Source organism: Hydractinia symbiolongicarpus, chromosome 2, assembly GCF_029227915.1.
Source record: "Hydractinia symbiolongicarpus strain clone_291-10 chromosome 2, HSymV2.1, whole genome shotgun sequence".
Classification (NCBI taxonomy): Eukaryota; Metazoa; Cnidaria; class Hydrozoa; order Anthoathecata; family Hydractiniidae; genus Hydractinia; species Hydractinia symbiolongicarpus.
This window is the reverse complement of record NC_079876.1, coordinates 16903859-16923997: the sequence shown is the minus strand read 5'-3', so window position 1 is coordinate 16923997 and position 20139 is coordinate 16903859. Positions and strand designations below refer to the sequence as shown.

The following is a 20139-nucleotide window of genomic DNA, read 5'->3' as shown; positions in this document are numbered from 1 at the left end:
CCTTAGGAAAAAGAAAAAGATCGAGAAAAAGAGAAAAAGGAAGGGAAAAGCAAGAAAAAAGAGGAAGGAGAAGTCAAAGAAAAAAATAAAGACAAGGAAGCAGAGGCTGATGACCAAGGTAATGCAGAATTTGATAAATATTCTCATTTTGAGACTACACGTTGTTTGGAAATGTGTAACATCTTGGAATTACTTGACTATTTACTTGTTGTATTAATTCACAGCTTACCCACTAGCTTAAATAGCCCCACAGTCAAAGACCATGGACACTCAATCAGAGTGAATGCATACTTGGGCATTAGGCGCTTTTCGACACTAAGTTAAAGCGGTGTTTCTTCAGATTGAGCGGTTAATTAAGCACTGGGTAAAAAATGGGAAAATAAATGGGACCTTTTCTCACAAAATTTAAATCTTGATATCTCAAAAGCATTGTTACCTGGTATACCTTAGTATGTTTGGGGATTAAAAGTAAACGAAGTTATAAATAAAATATTAAACATGCTTAACCCTCAACGACTGGTGTCCTTGAGGCAGAGCATTCACCATAAAATGGTGGGTTTGTGGTAGAGCTTTCGCCTCCAGTGCGGAAGATTGTGGGTTCAATCGATGATCGAGTCACGTCAGGGGCCTTTCTGCAAACGTTCCACCAATGAAAAAAACAAATTCACTTTTATTATAAAATGTTCTTTTTTAAACCTTAAATACGTGTTTTTAAAGCGTATTTATCTCGAAAATTCTTACACTGTATGTTTTGCAACTCATATTTGCATAAAAATATCAGTATTCCTTTGATGTTTCTTTATTTCATGAAGTAAAGAGGAACAGTACCAAAAAAATGTAGATGTCAAGTTCACGTTGTTTCATGAAACTTGAAGTTTTGAGTTTGAAATAACACAAACTATACATGTTTCCACTTTGAACTAAGAAATTATGTTCAAAAATTAATTATGTTATTTCGCATTAGTCACCATTGAAAACGAAGCCTAACCCTATTCGGTCCGGGGTTTTCGAACATATTATGACCGGGGGGATTCCCTCTTCCCCTCCCCCTCAATAACCTTTCATAGGATTGTCTAAATTGAATAAAACTTGGCACACTTATAGTATGTCAAAGGGAACAAAATGGCAGCAATAAATTTTTGCTTGCATTAGCACTTTTTCTGTGACGTAATCAAAAGCTTGAAATTTGTTCAAAATACCACTATCTGCTTAAAATTCAATTACTTTAGTTCTAGAGCGAATTTTTACATTCAGTTTGAAGTTTCTGAAAGCTAAATAAAAGTTATCTAACATATTTTCCGGTTTTTACATAGATCGTATGAAAAATTGCCAAATATTGCCCGAAAATCCGTTTTTTTCGATTTTCGGGTAAAAATTTAAAATTTTACCCGAAAAAATCGATAAATCGGATTAACTACGTGACTAAAACATGCAAAATGTTTCTTCTTGATAAAACAAAGTTGTGTTGTAAGTTTCAAGTTCTAAACATAATCTTAACAAGAGTTATTATATTTTCCCCATTATAAGGGTTTCAAAGAGATTTTTAGGGGTAGTTTCGAGTAATAGTAAAAATGGGAAAATAAATGGGACCTTTTCTCACAAAATTTAAATCTTGATATCTCAAAAGCATTGTTACCTGGTATACCTTAGTATGTTTGGGGATTAAAAGTAAACGAAGTTATAAATAAAATATTAAACATGCTTAACCCTCAACGACTGGTGTCCTTGAGGCAGAGCATTCACCATAAAATGGTGGGTTTGTGGTAGAGCTTTCGCCTCCAGTGCGGAAGATTGTGGGTTCAATCGATGATCGAGTCACGTCAGGGGCCTTTCTGCAAACGTTCCACCAATGAAAAAAACAAATTCACTTTTATTATAAAATGTTCTTTTTTAAACCTTAAATACGTGTTTTTAAAGCGTATTTATCTCGAAAATTCTTACACTGTATGTTTTGCAACTCATATTTGCATAAAAATATCAGTATTCCTTTGATGTTTCTTTATTTCATGAAGTAAAGAGGAACAGTACCAAAAAAATGTAGATGTCAAGTTCACGTTGTTTCATGAAACTTGAAGTTTTGAGTTTGAAATAACACAAACTATACATGTTTCCACTTTGAACTAAGAAATTATGTTCAAAAATTAATTATGTTATTTCGCATTAGTCACCATTGAAAACGAAGCCTAACCCTATTCGGTCCGGGGTTTTCGAACATATTATGACCGGGGGGATTCCCTCTTCCCCTCCCCCTCAATAACCTTTCATAGGATTGTCTAAATTGAATAAAACTTGGCACACTTATAGTATGTCAAAGGGAACAAAATGGCAGCAATAAATTTTTGCTTGCATTAGCACTTTTTCTGTGACGTAATCAAAAGCTTGAAATTTGTTCAAAATACCACTATCTGCTTAAAATTCAATTACTTTAGTTCTAGAGCGAATTTTTACATTCAGTTTGAAGTTTCTGAAAGCTAAATAAAAGTTATCTAACATATTTTCCGGTTTTTACATAGATCGTATGAAAAATTGCCAAATATTGCCCGAAAATCCGTTTTTTTCGATTTTCGGGTAAAAATTTAAAATTTTACCCGAAAAAATCGATAAATCGGATTAACTACGTGACTAAAACATGCAAAATGTTTCTTCTTGATAAAACAAAGTTGTGTTGTAAGTTTCAAGTTCTAAACATAATCTTAACAAGAGTTATTATATTTTCCCCATTATAAGGGTTTCAAAGAGATTTTTAGGGGTAGTTTCGAGTAATAGCCAATATCAAAGCCTCTGAAAGATATGGGACCTAAACATTTTGCATGCTGGTGTCTAATGCTTTACACGGCACAAGTACTGCTTTAAAAAAAAATGAGCAATTTTTCGTTACTTTTTTCTTTAATTTTTATTCTTATCATTTTGTTACTTTTATTATTATTATTTTGAGTCCGAAAATGTAACGAGTCCGTCCTCAACTTTAATATACTTTTCATATAAAAAATTATTTTTTCAAATTAGTCGATTGCCACGCTCGCAAATTAAGAGGAAGTATCTCTTGAAATAAAACGGCTGAAACACCTTTCCTGAATTTTATAATCTCTATAATCTTATATATTAATTCCCTTGCGTGAGTAAAACTGTGAGTCCACGACACAGAAATCACGGGTCACATTCTTATGACGTGGCCGTACGCTAAAATTTACTAAAAAAATAAGTAAGCCGCCAAATGAGAAAACAGGGGGTCCTTGTCATTTATGCTACAGCGCCGTTTTCGGCCGTTGCGGTTAAAATAATCTAATTTTACCCCCGGTTTACCATGTGCGCACAGTATCTCATGGAAACAAGTTGTTTATCAACTGACAAAAGAAAACCGATGTGAAGAAGGTTGTCTGTTTTTCAAATTTATCCTGAAAAAAGTTATTTCAAATAAAGTTTACTCATTGTAAGGTTAGATTAAAGCTTATATGTTTTTCTATTTTCCATTTTTGTGGTCTGGGACCGAGGTTGTGTCGCATTCGAATATGAATGTAATTCGAATCTTAAATGTAAAAAACAAACTGGTGTTGAAAAAATATTTTCAAAACGAAGAAAGACATACGATGATATGATATCACAAAAAGAATTTATTGGAAATGCATCAGACAATTGTAGCTATACATTTTCAATTCGTTCTCTTTGGGATGAAGCGAAATATAGTAATCGAAGTAAAAAATGATTGAACTTTTATTCAAAGAACCCTAGCTAGCGACCTAACTGAGAAAGCGAACGAAAAGCAGGTGTGTTGTTTAAATTATTTGATAGAAAAATGAATCTTGGTGTATAACGATATTTTAACCGTTTCTTTCAGAGCTATTTTTTTCCTTAAATATTAAGATTGTTGTTGTGTCTTGAGCCGGAAAATATTTTCTTGAAGCACTTATTTTGTAAAGAATATACTCTGAAAAATAGACCAGAAGTTTAGAATGTCCTAAGAATATGTCTGAGCCTGATAGTTTAAATATGAACATTTGTATGACGCACAAAATTGATTAGAAGGTTACTTTTTTTATTGTATATCAAACTAACTGAACTTTTTTGTGTCCATGCAATGGCAAGTAACTTACAGCATGCTTTATTTTATTGAGGCATTAGAGGTATTTTCACGCCATAGTCATTCTAAGAGCATATTGAGAATAATGAGGATAGCATTTGTCAAAAAAGTTAAGAACATCGAGGCTGAAACTAAAACCCACTATTCTTATAAAAACAGCGTGTATATCCTAGAGAAGAATTTACATAAAATGTAAAAAGTAATTTTTCCGTTGTTACTGTTTTTAACACTACCCATTGTGTAACAAACCTAAAACCTAAACTTAAATTGTTAAAGTGTTGATGTCGTTATAATAAACCTAAATGTAAACAAAGTTAAATCAATGTTTACATCTGCCACGTTACGATCGTTTGAAATATTATTCGATTCTTAAATTCGAAAACACTGCATTGTTATCTTCTTTGATTTTATGCGTGATTTTCTTGATTATAAGTTTGGGTCTGTTAAAGCAAACTGTTCTTTTAATATTTTGGATTGAAATATTTCAGTAGATATACAATATACCAAATGATTCAAGTTTTTATATTTCTCTTTTATGTGTTTTTTAACTATTAATTTCTTATATTTTGAGTATAACTTTGGAAGGTTTGCCGTATGCAATAGACTGAATAGCTGATTTTGTATGACTTAACGAAAAATGTTGGATTATTTTTTAATGTTTGGTATCCTTTTTTCCCCGGTGTACTTCTGGAATGGCAAAGCAAGTACATAGTTTTAGCGTATTTCGCTTTTTACTTAACGGTTGTTAGACGCCTTTGATTTTTTTGGACATTTTCCATTTTTAATTCATAATTTTTTTTATAACTTTTTTTGTTGCACATGCTTATATTTTTAGATGTTTTGTTTCAGCGTTTATAAATATATAATAATGCAGATTGTGAGCAACCTCGATCCCAGGGCTTTTTCTCTTTTTGCCATCCCGTTATAAAAGAGACAAAGAGCCCGGGGTCGAGGTTGAAATGTGAGTTTTGAAAATTCAAATTACTGTGTTGTATATTTTTGTTTGGTATCCCTTACATCGGTTTAATGAAAGATTCAGTGGATTCTTCCACGGGAATTCGGCTAGTAATACGCTAATTCCGTGTGTCTTTCTGTCACTTTTGCAAAGTGGATTACATTCTTCAAAATTTTCTTTAACAAATTCTATAAAACATCGCCTATAAAATTGTTCTGTAATTTACCAAACTTTACCGATAAAATAGTATTGACGTCAAAGGAAAGTTAATTAAGATTAGTGAAGCCATTACAATGCACTTAAAACTTTGAGTGCAGAAATTTGTTCTGTAAATTAGCAAACTTTGACGTTAGAGCAATATTGACGTCAAAGGAAAGTATATTAAGATTAAATTTAAGGCTAAATAACTTGGAAACGAGTGGAAATAACTGACGTCATCTCCTTCGTAGGTAACTAGGGACCACTTTGGGTAAGTTTCCCAAACTTAGGTCCCCGAATCCGTTTCGGAATGGACGGCTTGATGACGTCGCCAAAAAACCTTCGAACCCTAATATCTCTGCAACCGTTTGTCAAAAATACGCGATCCTATACATTTTCTTGATCAGCGTTTCAAGACGTATACAATAAAGGCAGCAGGTATACAAATTTTTTTAAAAAATTTTTTGGGGGTTTGACTGGCCATTGTTGACGTCAGCAAAATTTACCGTTATATCTCATTAACCGCTTATCAAAAAGACATGATCATATACATTTTCTTAGTCAGCGTTTATACCTCTGCACAGTACAGACAACGAATAAACTATATTTCGCCAAAAATTTTTGTAATTGCACTGCTGACGTCAACAAAAAATCTAAAACAACCTATTTTTCCATTGTCCTTCTGCCTAAGTGGATTTTTCAACGGGCCTTATCGACTAGTAAACAATAAACAGCTTGTGCTTTTCATGACATGCTCTTTAATACCAAGCTAATAAACGGTGTATAGCTTTATGTACTATTTTGTACATTTTTGACCGATGAAAGCTAGCTAGCTTTATCTTATATTCTGATATAAGGAAAAAAGAAAAGGCGTAGCTAGTCTCTTATAATAATACAGAGACTGTGTCTGTTTGTAACAGGCAAAGTGGATGTCTTCATTTTCCTTTGATGTTGCCGAAAAACTTATGTCTAATATGTTAAATTTTCTGACGTTACGGCGCGATGTCAATAACACTACTTTAACGTCAATATCCTATATTAAATTAATGAAGCCATTACAGTGCACCTAAAATTTAGAGGCCAAATAACTTGGAAACGAGGTGGTGACGTCAATGATTTTTTCACTGCGTAGGTAACTAGGGAGCACCTAGGACCAATTTGGGTGAGTTTTCCAAACCTGGGTCCCCGAATCCGTTCCTGAATGGACGGGTTGATGACGTCATCAAAAAACCTCTAAACCTTGATATCTCTGCAACCGTTTGTCAAAAGTACATAATCCTATACATTTTTTTGATCAGCGTTTCAAGATCTATATGATGAAGGCAATAGGTATACAAATTTATAAAAAAAATTTTTCGATCTTGATGAGGCCATTGCTGATTTAAATTTTTAAAACTCTCCTTATATTTCATTAACTGCTCATATCAAAAGCACATGATCATATACATTTTCTTGATCAGCGCTTTAATCTCTACACGATAGATGCAACGTGAAAACAAAACTTCTAAATTATTAATGGTAGGTTGCTGACGTCATCAAAATTTTTATCCTGCCTCAGTGGATTTTTCCACGGGCCTTATCGACTAGTTTGTAATACTTATGACGTTATTCAAAATTTTATAATAGTTCTATGCTTTTCAAATAAGGACATTCAGATAGAATATCAAATTATCATGACAAAATTTGCATGCAGGTGTCTAATAGATAAATATTGAAACTCAATAAGTATTCTAGCCATGCAACATAATATAAAGAGTTATTAAAAAAAAACCCGGACCGAATAGGGTTAAACAAGCAGCTATTGTGCTTAAATGTTTTTCATAGCTCAAATTAGAGCTTTAAAAGCAAAATAGCACATTTAGCGTTATTAGAAACTGAAAAGGCTATCCTGGGTAAATAATAACTGTGCTTTAAAATGAAATTGTTCTCATACAACAGACAAGAAAAGTAAAAACCTTTTTGGTACAAATTCGGAACTAGACCTTATTACTGCAGAGATGTGAAGGTTGTGGTTTTTTTGTTTGTTCTTCTGAGCCTTGAGAGCCGGTAAGTCGAAATGCTATTCGATAACAAATTTATCTTACATAGTTTTATTTTACATCAATTTGGGTAATGCGTGTTTCATATATCCTGGGTACCTTAACACGTGCATAGTAAATGCTTTCCATTTCAAATGGCGCGTATTAATGTGCAGGATAGATTGTAATCATATATAGAGATGAAAATCGCTAATTTGTTTTTGTAGGAAGTAATATGTTGTTGTTTTTGTTGTTATTTAGAGCTAAACAGCCTACTCACAAAAATCTACACGTTTGAAGAAGGTATTACGAATTTATTCATCTAGAATTTGTGAGTTTGTATACACCCCCTCAAAATGTTTTTTTATATTCTGGAAAATACCTTAGAAAGTACTGGTTCACACAAAAAGTTATTTCCAAGTCGCCATTTAGGAGTTTTTTTTCTTTCTCAAGTAAATCTATTTTCTTTCTTTAACATAATATTCCGAAATGTATCTAGACCAACTAGAAAGTTTGTGAATACTTTACACGAACTCGTGCACTGTGTGTAAAATATAAACGTAGTTCTTACATTGTATCGTAATATTTCAAAAAATTTACACAAAAGAAAGTTCGTGAATACTTTACACGAACTCGTGTTCTGTGTGTAAAATATAAACGTAGTTCTTACATTGTATCGTTATATTTCAAAAAATTCCCACAAAAGAAAGTTTGTGAATACTTTACACGAACTCGTGTTCTATGTGTAAAATATAAACGTAGTTCTTACATTGTATCAATAATTTACACAAAAGAAAGTTCGTGAATACTTTACACGAACTCGTGTTCTGTGTGTGAAATATAAACGTAGTTCTTACATTGTATCGTGATATTTCAAAGAATTTACACAAAAGAAAGTTTGTGAATACTTTACATGAAATCGTGTTCTTTGCATGGAATATAAAAGTTATTTTTGCACTGACGTTGCAAAGATTTTAAACGAATATGGTACAAAATTTTCTTAACATAAACCCATAAACTCCAGAGAACTTTGAGAATTCTGAATACATCATGAAGAAGTGCACAAAGTGAATTCATTTTTCCAGCAGCACTCAAGCCTATCTTCAACTTTTTCTAAAAATGCGAGTAATTCACAATGTCACCAAATATACATTCACAGATATTCTCACTTTGCTCATGGCCTCATTTAACGGTCTTTGATTAGTAGTATATTCGCATCCTTAAAGGGCCATAGTATTTGTGGACGAATGAGGTATGCAGGATAACCATAAATGCACAATAACTGTTCATGAGGAGAATGTGAATGTTGTAAACTTTGAAGTAATCCGGAAGTATTCAAAAGAGCACAATCGCGTCTCCTACCCTCCGTAGGTCCATACAAACTCGCAATTTAACCGTTTAGTCCAACAACGCTTTAAAATTTAAAAGAATATATCTGTTTATTGCCATTGTATATAGCTTGTTGACATCTTTTGGTTTGACATATTGGACGGATAGTTCCATCAACAAATAATCCCCAGCAGAATTTTACTCATGACCAGCATCAGCATACTCTCTGAGCTTTATTAAAGCTAAGCAATTTTTGAGGTCGCGCAATTTGTACTTAAAATGCTGATAAATCAAATTTACACGAAGTTTGAAATCATACTTAGTTCTAGAACGGATCTCCCAAATCGATGGATCATGTCACCATACCCACATAGATAAGCGGTTTTATATATATCATACGGTTGTTTTGTTTTGTTTGAAGATGAGATTGTAACAGGTACTGGAGATGAGCAATAACTTATTTTGCTACTTCCCTCTCGGAAAAGTCCGCAAAAGTGTAGAAAATGTATAGCAATGCCCACATGGACAGAGTTTTTGTTGTTTACACAGTTTAACTCAGCAAACGTTTTTGATTCAGATAGCGTTGATCATCACATGTCCTGTGATCGAGGATGGAACTCACGCAAACGGGCAAAGGTTCCGGCAAGCAAAAATAACGCGCAGATCAAAATAGAAGTCCGTAAATTCCTGTATTATAATAAGGGAAGCCCTAGGTGCAACGTAAAAGACGAGTGCATATTGAAACTGGCGCAAGATCTATGCTGAAATTTGCGCAGGACTGTATTTACTATGATTAAAATTTACCACAGGCTTTTTAAAAGCGTTGATCAAAACATCCGGTGAAGTGTTCATCTTATATTATACTCGTTTTGAAAAAGTATCTACCCTGTTAATGGCTCCACGCACAACCACGTCCCCAGGGGTTCTTGCCTTATTGAGATGTAGCCCGAGCGCTAGCGGATTTGACTTATCAGGCAACAAATCCTGGGGACGAGGATGGTTCACGCAACTCGTTGATTCTTACCTGTTGGGAGGCTGAAAAGAAAGAATGCTTTTTGGCACTACTTCTATTTGTCTTAGACATTAATTTTATAATTATTCACAAAAATGTTTTATGAGTTTTGTGGCAACATGTTCATGGGGTTTCTTTTACCATCTAGGAGATGACGTCAATCTGGATTTCATCCCACAAAAAAAAATACCATATAATGGCAGCTTTTGACGAGTATCATGTAAACACAAGAAAATGTGTCTTTATATTTGCTTTATTATTTCGAATTTTACTTAATAAATGTTAAATTGCTATTCTTCAGTATAATCAGGATAAGATGAACTTTTTTAAAATGGGAGGAAGTTTATAAAAAAGGGGGAGAAGTACTTGAAATTAAAAACAGGTAAGCAAGTGTGAATGTTTAATATATTATACAATATTTATTAACAGTTTTATACATTAAATAATATTATTATAAGTATATAAAAATAGTTTTTACAATGTAAAAAATATTTATATAAAAATATTTAGATAAAAATATTTATATTAAAATATATATATATTTTTTTCTTATTAATATTATTTTAACCATTCTAAATAATTCTGTCAGTTCTTTTATTTTTTTCTTGACTGCTTGTGTATATTTTGGAAGAGCGAGACAAATAATTATTTTCAAAATACCCACTATACGTGGGTATTCTGTCGTCACGTGACCAGCCAGGGCCAGGGCCTTGTTCAGGCCTTCAAAAATAAAAGGCCTAACAAGACTTGGGGACGAGGTTGAGAAAGTATATCAGTTGATGTTTGTAATAAGATTTACTCTACATTGCACCATGCGGCAAGTTTCAGACAGTTAAAAAAACACGTGACCTTTGACATGTGTCGCTTCCTGAATGAAATATAAACGAAACCAGGCTTGATAAAAATCGAACAGAAAAATTTTCAGTACGTTTTACTACAAATAAATTTATTACAATATAAAATAAAAAATAACTCGTTCCTCATCTAAAAAATAAATAAATTTCATGAGAGAAAGTTAAAAATAGAAATAACAAAAGAGAAATATATCCAATTGTATAAAGTACCGTCTCACCTCACAAACTGATTGTTGTTTTTCAAAACAAAATCATTTGAAATATTCACTTCGTCATGTCCTGAAAGATAAAAAGATTTGTTATTTCAAAGTATAGCTACCTAAGTATTAGAACAGCCATCGTCATGGCCATGTCTTCTAAATGAGAGACAATCTGTCAATTTGTTCATAAAATCCTTTTATAACGCGAAATTTGTACAATCGCTATGCAAAAAATAAAATAATTTCGGATTACGAAAAAAAAGTTTAACATCGTGTCATTCTTATTTTAAATGTTTTAAATATCTTTTATTTTAAATATTTTCACATCTATAATGTTTAATTCATGCTAACAATAATAACAATCAATTTCAGAAGATGTAAAATAAAAAACAGTCTGGGTTCGAAATTGTATTTTTACTTCTTCTTTTTCTCTTATAAAATTTATTATTTTTAATTTCGTTATAATATATACTTATCTTTTCTTTATTACAGTATCTCCTCTCATTATTTTTACATACATAAAAATTAATGCTATCAGAATTATTAACAGCTATAATTATTCACTATTTTTTATTAAAAATACTTCCTACTTTGGACTGTCACAATAATCTACTTGACAACCTTAACATTTTATTCTTAAGTATTTTATTCATTTTATCCAATTTGTTATACAAAAATATTTTTGACATTCAACATTTTATTCTTAAGTTTCTTAAATTTGGATTCATTATATCCTTCAATTTGTATTAACAAATTTTTTAAATAGTTTACTTCACTCAAATAAAAATCATCCATTCTTTTATTATTGCAAATCATTACATTCGTTTTTTAACTTTCATTTATCCTCATTATTATCAAATTAAAAGAAATAAAAATTCATTATTCTTTCTAATTTATTAACTTTTAATTTCTTCGCACCAAAATTTAAAAAAATAAAAACATTCCATACCTAAATATTTATTTAAACATTTATTTAATCCTTATTATTTTCAAATTAAAATAAAATACAAATTTATTCTTCTTTCTAATTTATTAAATCAACTTAATAACTTACTTCGTATTCTTTTATTTTTCGTCTTATTATTTCCCGGTTTTGTTCATTCTTCCATGCTCCAGCAACATCATAAGCTGTTTCTCCAAGATAATCTTCGATCGTCACATCAATATTTTCATAACGTAACAAAACATCAACACATGAGATGTTACCATTAATTGCAGCTTCATGTAATGGTGTGCGGTTGACAACATTTCCACGGTTGATGTTTGTTACATCATGTCGACATAACATATCTAATATTGTGTGACGACCACTCGTTGCAGCCAAATGATAACTGTTTCGTTTCAATCTATTTTCCGCCCAAACATCACTCCCATATGAGATGAGTATTTCCACCATTGATGTATTGGTCTTCCATACTGTCCACAACAATGGTGTTTGTTCATATTCACCTCTCATGTGAACGATGTTTGGATGAATGGATAGTAATTTTTTCAATTTCTTGATATCGTTAGTGTCAATAATTTTCTCGATATCTAAAAATAAAATAATAAATGAATAAAAATTATAAATTTATAAATTAATGAAACATGATAACGAAAAACTTATGACATCATTAAATACTTTTTTTTATTGTAAAACATTTTATAATGTATTAAACATAAAAAAAGTAATTGTGAAAACACAGAAACAAAAAGTATAGTAATAATTTATTTTTATTCAAGTTAATATTAATATGTTGACGTCATCATGTATAGGATAATTTGCATCAGGAGGAAATTGTTTTACTTGTATGAACCACGGAAATGTTTCAGTTAAAGTCGAGACCCTAAAATTTTTCGCCTGTTAAAATAATTTCACATGACATTTTTCATAAAAATCTCGGAGGTAAATATAGGTATTCTATATTTTCTATATAGGTAATGCGTTTTTATAAACCAACCTAGTCTAGCACTTTCGTCCCCGGGGATTTTTTTTATCTATTTCTTATGCGGGAAAAGAACGGAAAGGTAAAGATCCCTGGAGAATAGGATGGCTAGCTGTTTATTTCATGACTTATTTAGCCTTTTTCAAAACAAGGGGAAAAATGTACCAAATATTAATATTGCCTAGTGTAGCACTCTCGTCCCCAGGGATGTTTTATAGCGAAAAGGCAAAAATCTCTGATAACGAGGGTGGCTAGTATGCTTATTCCACGACTCTATTTGGCTTCTTAAGAACAAAAGAGAAACTTTACCAAATATCAATATTGCCTAGTCTAGCACTCTCGATTCCAGGGATTTTTTATCTATATGGCATGTGGGAAGACGGCGATAAATCCCTAAAACCGAGGCTGGCTAGTATGTTTATTTCATGACTTTATTTTGTTTCTTACGAACAAAGAAAAAACTTCACTAAATATTAATACTGAACTTCTACTTTTTATTTTGCACTCCTTGTGCTTACCTAACAAATGAACAAATAACGCTTTCTTCAGATTGTATGGAGAAAAGTGCAGGATAAAGGTAGAAAATAATCTCAAGCACGCAAAAAGAGTTTCTTAGTTTTTTCAGTAAAAATTGTAAAAATAAATTAAAATTACACAGCTCTTAGTAAATACTCCGTTAATTGTGAACAGATTTCTCATGAATAAAAATAATGTATAATAAAAACTAGTTGCTGCTTTTATCAAAATTAAAATTTCTCTCACCTCACACGACCAGTTTCTATCAACATTATTTGCTGAATGAAACATATTCGTTTTGGTTGAGTATGATATAGTGATAAAAATAGAACGACTGTACTCAATATATTCGATTTCGTCTGCACGAATATTTCAAAGATGTTTCTCTGACACGCGATGGGTTAAAACTGCGCGGGTTTTTATAAGCACAATTTTTAAAGAACATGAGACTTAGGTATTGCAAAAATTGAAAATAAAATGAGAACAGCTTCAGGATATTGGTAAAACAAAACTAACCGACTTAAATATTACCATGAAATGACTTGTTGATTTGCTTGTAATTGTGTTTTTTCTCATGATTTCTATTAGGAAGAATTTTCAATTATGAGCAACTTAAAAAAGAAGTTGTTCATTACTATATTGTAACTAACTTAAAACCTAACTTAATTATTTTTATGAACAATTTGATGTGAGTTAAATTATTCACCTTCTAATGCAAAATTTACATGCACATGCAACCGATGCAACTGGATACAGTAGCTAATTATTTTCTCCACTAATGTCCAGATTGGTATACTAGCGATAATTCTTCTATTCTTGGTCGGAACGTTTACAATGAAATGTCTTTTCGATAAGTATGATTTTAAACCGACCGCGGTTTCTTGTTTGTTTTGATTGTGCTTGGAAAAATTCGCTTCGGTGTAAAGTAGAAACAGTTCTTACTATTTAGCGGCGAAATATTTTGATGTAAACTTTTAACTAATCAGACTGCAATATTCAGTGTTTATTCTTAAAAAAAACACATTACTTTCAAGAATTCAAAATAATTGTCTTGTTTTTAATACCCACAAGACCGCTTAAATACAGCATCTTAAATTCGCCAAACGTTTTTTGTTTCCCGTTAAAATCAAAAAAATATTTCGCTGCTAATTTGCCGCCCAATTCGGTTTGTCGGTCAAGGTAGGTCTCAAAAGGACGTTCTCCCTTTGCATACACGTGTTGAGTTGTCCGGTACTGACACGCAAAGTACAATCTTCTTTTGCGAAGTTTGCATCTGAGTTTAAAAATAAAATTTTATCTTGGATATCTATAGAAATCCCTTGTTCCAAATTTGTGTGCCATTACGTTAGATAAAAAATTATAAACAGGTTTAATTAAAGAATTTCACACCACATACCGTATCTTTGAAATTTACGAAAAATATAAACTACACTCAGCCAGGAGACTTTTATTTAATTTTACTTAAGGTGTTTCACCCTAAATTACGCTGGGTCTCACACGATTTTTCTGGCATCATAATACTGACTGCGCTCTTTGATTGGGTAATTCTATTGTTCTTCGCTCACGTGATCAATATAGGGAAATCTTTTGTTTTAGGCGCAAATGACCTCACTCACACGAACAAATATAATTAATTTTTGTAATATTTAGGATGTTAACCACGCCAGCTTTGTGCTCATGGCTTGATTGTAAGGACGAGTTTGCTGTGAGGGGGAATTGAATTTTAGGGAATTGCTCTTATTTACTTTTAAATTATTAATAATTTGTGCTAAATATATGATTTGAATAAATCGAGCAACCATAAGATAATAAAATTAATGGCAATATTTGAACAAAATTTCTTCTATCGACAATGATGAAAAGTATGGGTTAATATGGAAAATATGGAAAATATACTTTATTAATACCAAGTGAGGTTTCGTATCACTTTTATTGACACCCTTCTGTAACAGGCCAAGTTGAATTATCGATTTTTACGAAATTCGTACGAAATTATTATGTGGGATAAGTTTTATATTTTCTTGTCATGTATTCTTGTATAACAAAGAAAAACACACCGATTGATTTTTTCTTATCGCAAAATATGGTTTACACGAAGGGATGCGTTATCTAATGTTGTTGGGTTATCTGTTATCTTGAATAGCTGCGGCTTATATGAAATGAGGGTTATATGCGGGAAATACGGTATGCATTTTTTCGTACGAAACAAAATTTTATTGCTTTGTGTTGTTTAAGCTGTGTATTAGACATAAAAATATTGAAAAATAAAAAAGTGTTTACTGCGATCTGATAGCTGTTAAAAATTAAATAGAATTTACTTCAGTAAAGATAAAAAAATAGACTTGAGTTTTTAGGAAACTAGGGTTATTAGGAAAATTGCAGCCCATTTGTATCATTTTTGCACCCAAATTGGGCTATTAACAAAGATTTATCTACTTTTATCGGAGCGTTCCAATGATGTAATCGATAACTTACATTATCGTATCTCATTTTTATATATTTTACAAGTTCCCATTCCCTGATGAGGAAATTGGGAAAACTTGAAACTAATAATTTTCTTCATCGAAAAAATAGACTTCATATATACGAAATGTCAGCAATTTATAAGAGATTTTAGGAAAATGTCAAGTTTAAGTGGTCGATCAGAGTTACTTTCCATTCTCAAAATATTTTATACCTATTATTATCAATTATTTGTTTAGTCATTGTCATAAAATAATATAAATAATATCATGACAGAAACTAAGCGAGTTTAGTTTGGTCTATGACACAACAGCAACAGCAGCGCGCCACATTTTAACGGCTCTGGTGTTTTGGTACTGCGAAACCCACTTTTAAAAAATATATTACCAATATGCAAAGTAGCTTTATTTCAACTTGATAACACTCAGTTTTTCTTAATTAATGTCATATGACCAAGAAGCAAAACGTTGTTAAAATTTTGTAAAAAAGTCAATAACGTCTAATAACCTCTTACGTTTTTGGTAAAGGTCTGTTTTAAAAGCAACACTAGATGAAAAAAAGTAGCGAAAAATTTTTTCTTAAAAGGTTCTAGGACTAAACTCGTTTCAGAAAATAGTGTCATTAAGTTGACTTTGCGTTTCCCATGGTATAAGTACAGTAAATATAACTTTGAAACAAATTAAATGTTTAACAAATAATCAGAATCATTTTATTCTTGTAATATGGGTAGCGACATTAAATAACCAACAATTATAAATTTTCATGATTTTGAACATCTACTTTTAACGAAATTTTAAAATAAATGTTGCTTTCTCCAAACCACACAATTAGTCAACACTCCTGAAATTATTTCTGCCTATTTTTTCACACTAATGTTTTTTATATGTCTTTTAATTTTGAAAAAGAGTCTCGTGGTGATTTTCTTGTCTAAGATATGCTGATAACGATAACTATTTCTCTTACCTTCAAATTGGACACCCTTAACGTTTGGAAGTCTAAAAAAATTAAACATATTTTAATATTCCTCAAGAATGACATACTTCTCAACACATGGCTACAAAATGTTTTTAATAGGACTTGAATATAATCTTACTCGTGACAATAAGACACAATGCTGTCATCAGATACACCAAGATGATTTTTAGCAACAACACAAAACTTGCACGTTTCACCAATTGCCATGTCATCAACGATGTATTGATTGCAAGAAATGTCAGTTGCTAAGTTATTCCAGGTTGAATTTTTACTTTCTTGTCTTCTAACGGTGTATTTATTAGCGTCCTTTTGCCATCTCAATATGCATGATTTACGTGACAAATATGAGCAAATTATATTGCTCACTTTTCCAGGAGGACAAAGGCTAAAATTATTAATATTGCATTTATATCATATTATTTAACAAAACTAATGACTTTACTTAATAAAATAAATTATAAGATGATCAAAATTTTGTCTAATAAATTTTTTTATTTTCATGCTTAGCAGCAGGTTAACATTTTTAACATCAGAAAACTCTTACAATGTTTTTATTAAGTACAGAATAGGCCCTCACACATATGTCGTGATTTTTTTGCCTCTCTAGAACAAATTTCACAAAAGAAAGGAGAGAGGATTGCGAATGATCACACTTTAGTCATTTTGTGGGGGTTTTTTATTTTAATATAACACAACCCTTACCATCCAATTCTTTATTATGAATCACTGAATTTAAATTTTTTTAAGAACTATTCAAAAGAGAATTTGTTCTCTATTGTTTAAAAATTTTACTTACTTTTTCATAACGATCTCATGCGCATTTAGGCGTTCATCCGTTGCCTGAAAACCAACATGTTCCAAATCTTTTATCATTTCTTTGAATTTCCAATATTGTGGTTTAATGTTAAAAACTATTTGATTGTTACTTTTCATAGACTTTGTGAACGGTATTTCCGTATCTTCATCGTTTGAGACTTCTAGATTGTATTCAACCAGATGTTCAGTTAACAGTTTACTGATGATATGACCAGTTGATGATTTTACTGTACCTGATTGGTAAACGTTGGACGTTGAAACAAGGACTAGATTTTGTGTCGCTCTGGACATTGCTTCTAATGTCAAATGTTTTAACTTGCAATCATTGCTTTTAATTATACAGATGCATTCGGCTGCTTCAACTCCACGACTTCCCTCAATAGTAGTGAGCAGGTTATAATTTTGCCTCTGCAAGGGATTTTTAACTATGATATCATCACAATTTAAAACTTTCCAGTCAGTGTACTTGTCGTAGTGAAGAAAATCAATCTTTAATAATCTTAGTAATCTATGAAAAATAGCTTTTTGAGGTATTGTGTTATAGATGAACAAACGTTTAGTGGCACGATGCAAACATACATCTTGTAAAACAAGTGCTAACATTGGTATAAACTCCTTGTCTGTTGTTGGAGTATTTCCCGGATGTATCAATAACGGTTTTGTTCCTTCGATATTATGACCGATTGAATACGCTGTATTAAATTTTAATGAAGTGTCAATTCTAACATTACCCGACAGATCCCCATCTTGCATGGAAGCTGCAACGACATCAATATCAACTGGTGTTTCAAATACTTCTTCTTCTCCTTTTATTATCGGCGTGGCATTGCTACTGGTAGTTTTTCCTTGTTGTTGTTGTTCTGGTGGTGGTGGTGGTGGTGGTGGTGGTGGTGGTGGTTGCTGCTGCTGCTGCTGTTGTTGTCGCCGTTGTGGCTCTTGCCGCTGTTGTGGTTGTTTTTTCCAAATTTTGGAAAGGAAATTCAGTATTTTTTCGATATTTGTTTTGGTGGACATTCCATCTTTTGATTCCTGATCGAAAAGCTTCATTGTTACCTTGTCTTGTTCTACTTCATTTTCAAAAGCCTTTAAAAACTGAAAGATTATCCGGGTTGTTCTCATTGCTCTGGTAAGTTTTAATACTTCCATTCCTGTTTCTTCATACTTGTACTTGTCATGTATTGTGACTCTTTGGTGTGAAATTAATGTTCTATGTTTCTCAATGGATTGTGGGAAAAAAATGATGAAGGATTTATTTAATTTGTCTTCAGTCTCCAGATAGTGTTTGAGCAAAGATGATTCTTCCTTGTTAAATAACTCTCCATTTAATTCATCAATTATCAGATGCAGGTTTTGGTCAACATGTTTCTTAACCAATGACTCTAATAGCTGGTATGGTGTTGGCACTTCATTCATTTTCAAATCCTTAGCTAACTCGACATTATCCTTTACAACAACTTCGACAGCGGCTTTGTAATTAAACCTTTTAGTATGATTGACAATATCCCGTTTCAGCAATGTGTTGCCGTCCCAAATAACATAGTATATGATCGATCTATTCTCAGAGCGCTCGTAAGCTATTTCCAAATGTGCTAAAGCTAGCACTGTCTTACCACTACCTAGAGGACCGATTATAATTTTTTTTAAAGTGTTGTTGTATAAATGACGGAGTTGCTGTGGAGAAAGTATTAACGAGCTTATTTGTTCGTGGACGTTTTTACTGAGTGAAGGAACAGAATAGAGTGCTTTTCTAGTAGCCATAAAACATATGACTTTACCAACTATGTTGATATACCGTTCCTTGTTATCCTTAACATTATTTTGTACTTGTGAGCTTTGCAAAATATTTAAAAAGAACTTCATTATATTTCTATCCTCAGCCAAAGTTTTTTTGGAGAGTAAGTTGCAGTCTACACAAAGGTGGATATTTTCGATATCTTCGAAATGTGGTGCAGCTACAACATTAACCATTGTCAGGTGACCTTTTTTAAGATATTTTTTAGTGATGATAGATAGCTCCTTCAAGTCTTCTTCGCCCGCTTTGACTTCATCTTGTATTCTTACTGCGTCGGTTGTTTCTGTGTATCTAATGTTGACGATATAATTTGGCAACACAAGTAGAATTCTTTTGTTATCAGTAATTGTGCTTTCCAAACTCAAAGAAAATTCTTTATCCAGTTTTAGAAATCGAATATGTTCCTTCGTGTTATAATGAGTAAATATTGTAAACAAACGATGTTGTAATTCGATTATAACATCCTTTATCTTTTGTGCGAATAATGAATGTGTGACTTTTGGCATTGGGGGTGGAATTTGTAGTGGTTCTTCCATGCATTTACCATTGACGGTGAAATAACGCTGGATGTAATCTCTTTCAAATGCTTCGTACTCCTTAGGTTCCATTGTTTGCAGGCTACCACCACATATAAATTCAATTTTTGTTTCTTCTCTTTCTGCTCCTACAATGCATTTTATCTGTTCAGATATTCTTCCACTGTTGTGGGTTCTAACATCAAAATAGCTGGTTGTACACATATGTGCTCGGACCAGTGCAATATCTAATTAAAAAAATTATTTTACTTTGCAACATTTCTACACAACCAATTTTAATCCAAAGTAATGTACAAAACAACGCGCTAGAGACGTCAAAGTTTTGGTGTAGATTACAAAACGTTATTTTTTAAGAATCTTTGCAATAATTTTTATATATTTTTGCGTTCGCATAGCCAAAGTAAAACTTTTGTCGAGGTAAGTGGCTTGCATCGTTGAAATGATTGCTATTCTAACAAAATCTTGACAATGT

The 20139-nt window shown here is 31.9% G+C and overlaps 1 protein-coding gene and 1 long non-coding RNA gene across 7 annotated transcripts in view; one reads left to right on the top strand and one right to left on the bottom strand.

Annotated features, from left to right (window-relative positions):
* The first annotated feature begins 10 nt into the window (after positions 1–10).
* Positions 11–7552, top strand: LOC130629709 (uncharacterized). Its single transcript, XR_008982010.1, has 2 exons — positions 11–118; positions 7511–7552. It is a non-coding gene; the product is annotated as an uncharacterized LOC130629709 (long non-coding RNA).
* Positions 7553–9978: 2426 nt separating this feature from the next.
* Positions 9979–20139, bottom strand: part of LOC130629701 (uncharacterized) — a 105815-nt gene continuing 95654 nt past the window's right edge. For all 6 annotated transcript variants that reach the window (XM_057443013.1, XM_057443008.1, XM_057443010.1 and 3 more), the window contains 6 exons: positions 17320–19894; positions 16642–16908; positions 16512–16543; positions 11699–12177; positions 10663–10723; positions 9979–10574 (listed from right to left, as the gene is read on the bottom strand). In XM_057443013.1, the coding sequence (XP_057298996.1) occupies positions 10709–10723; positions 11699–12177; positions 16512–16543; positions 16642–16908; positions 17320–19894 (3368 nt within the window). In that variant the 3' untranslated portion in view covers positions 9979–10574; positions 10663–10708. The remainder of the gene's footprint in view (positions 10575–10662; positions 10724–11698; positions 12178–16511; positions 16544–16641; positions 16909–17319; positions 19895–20139) is intronic.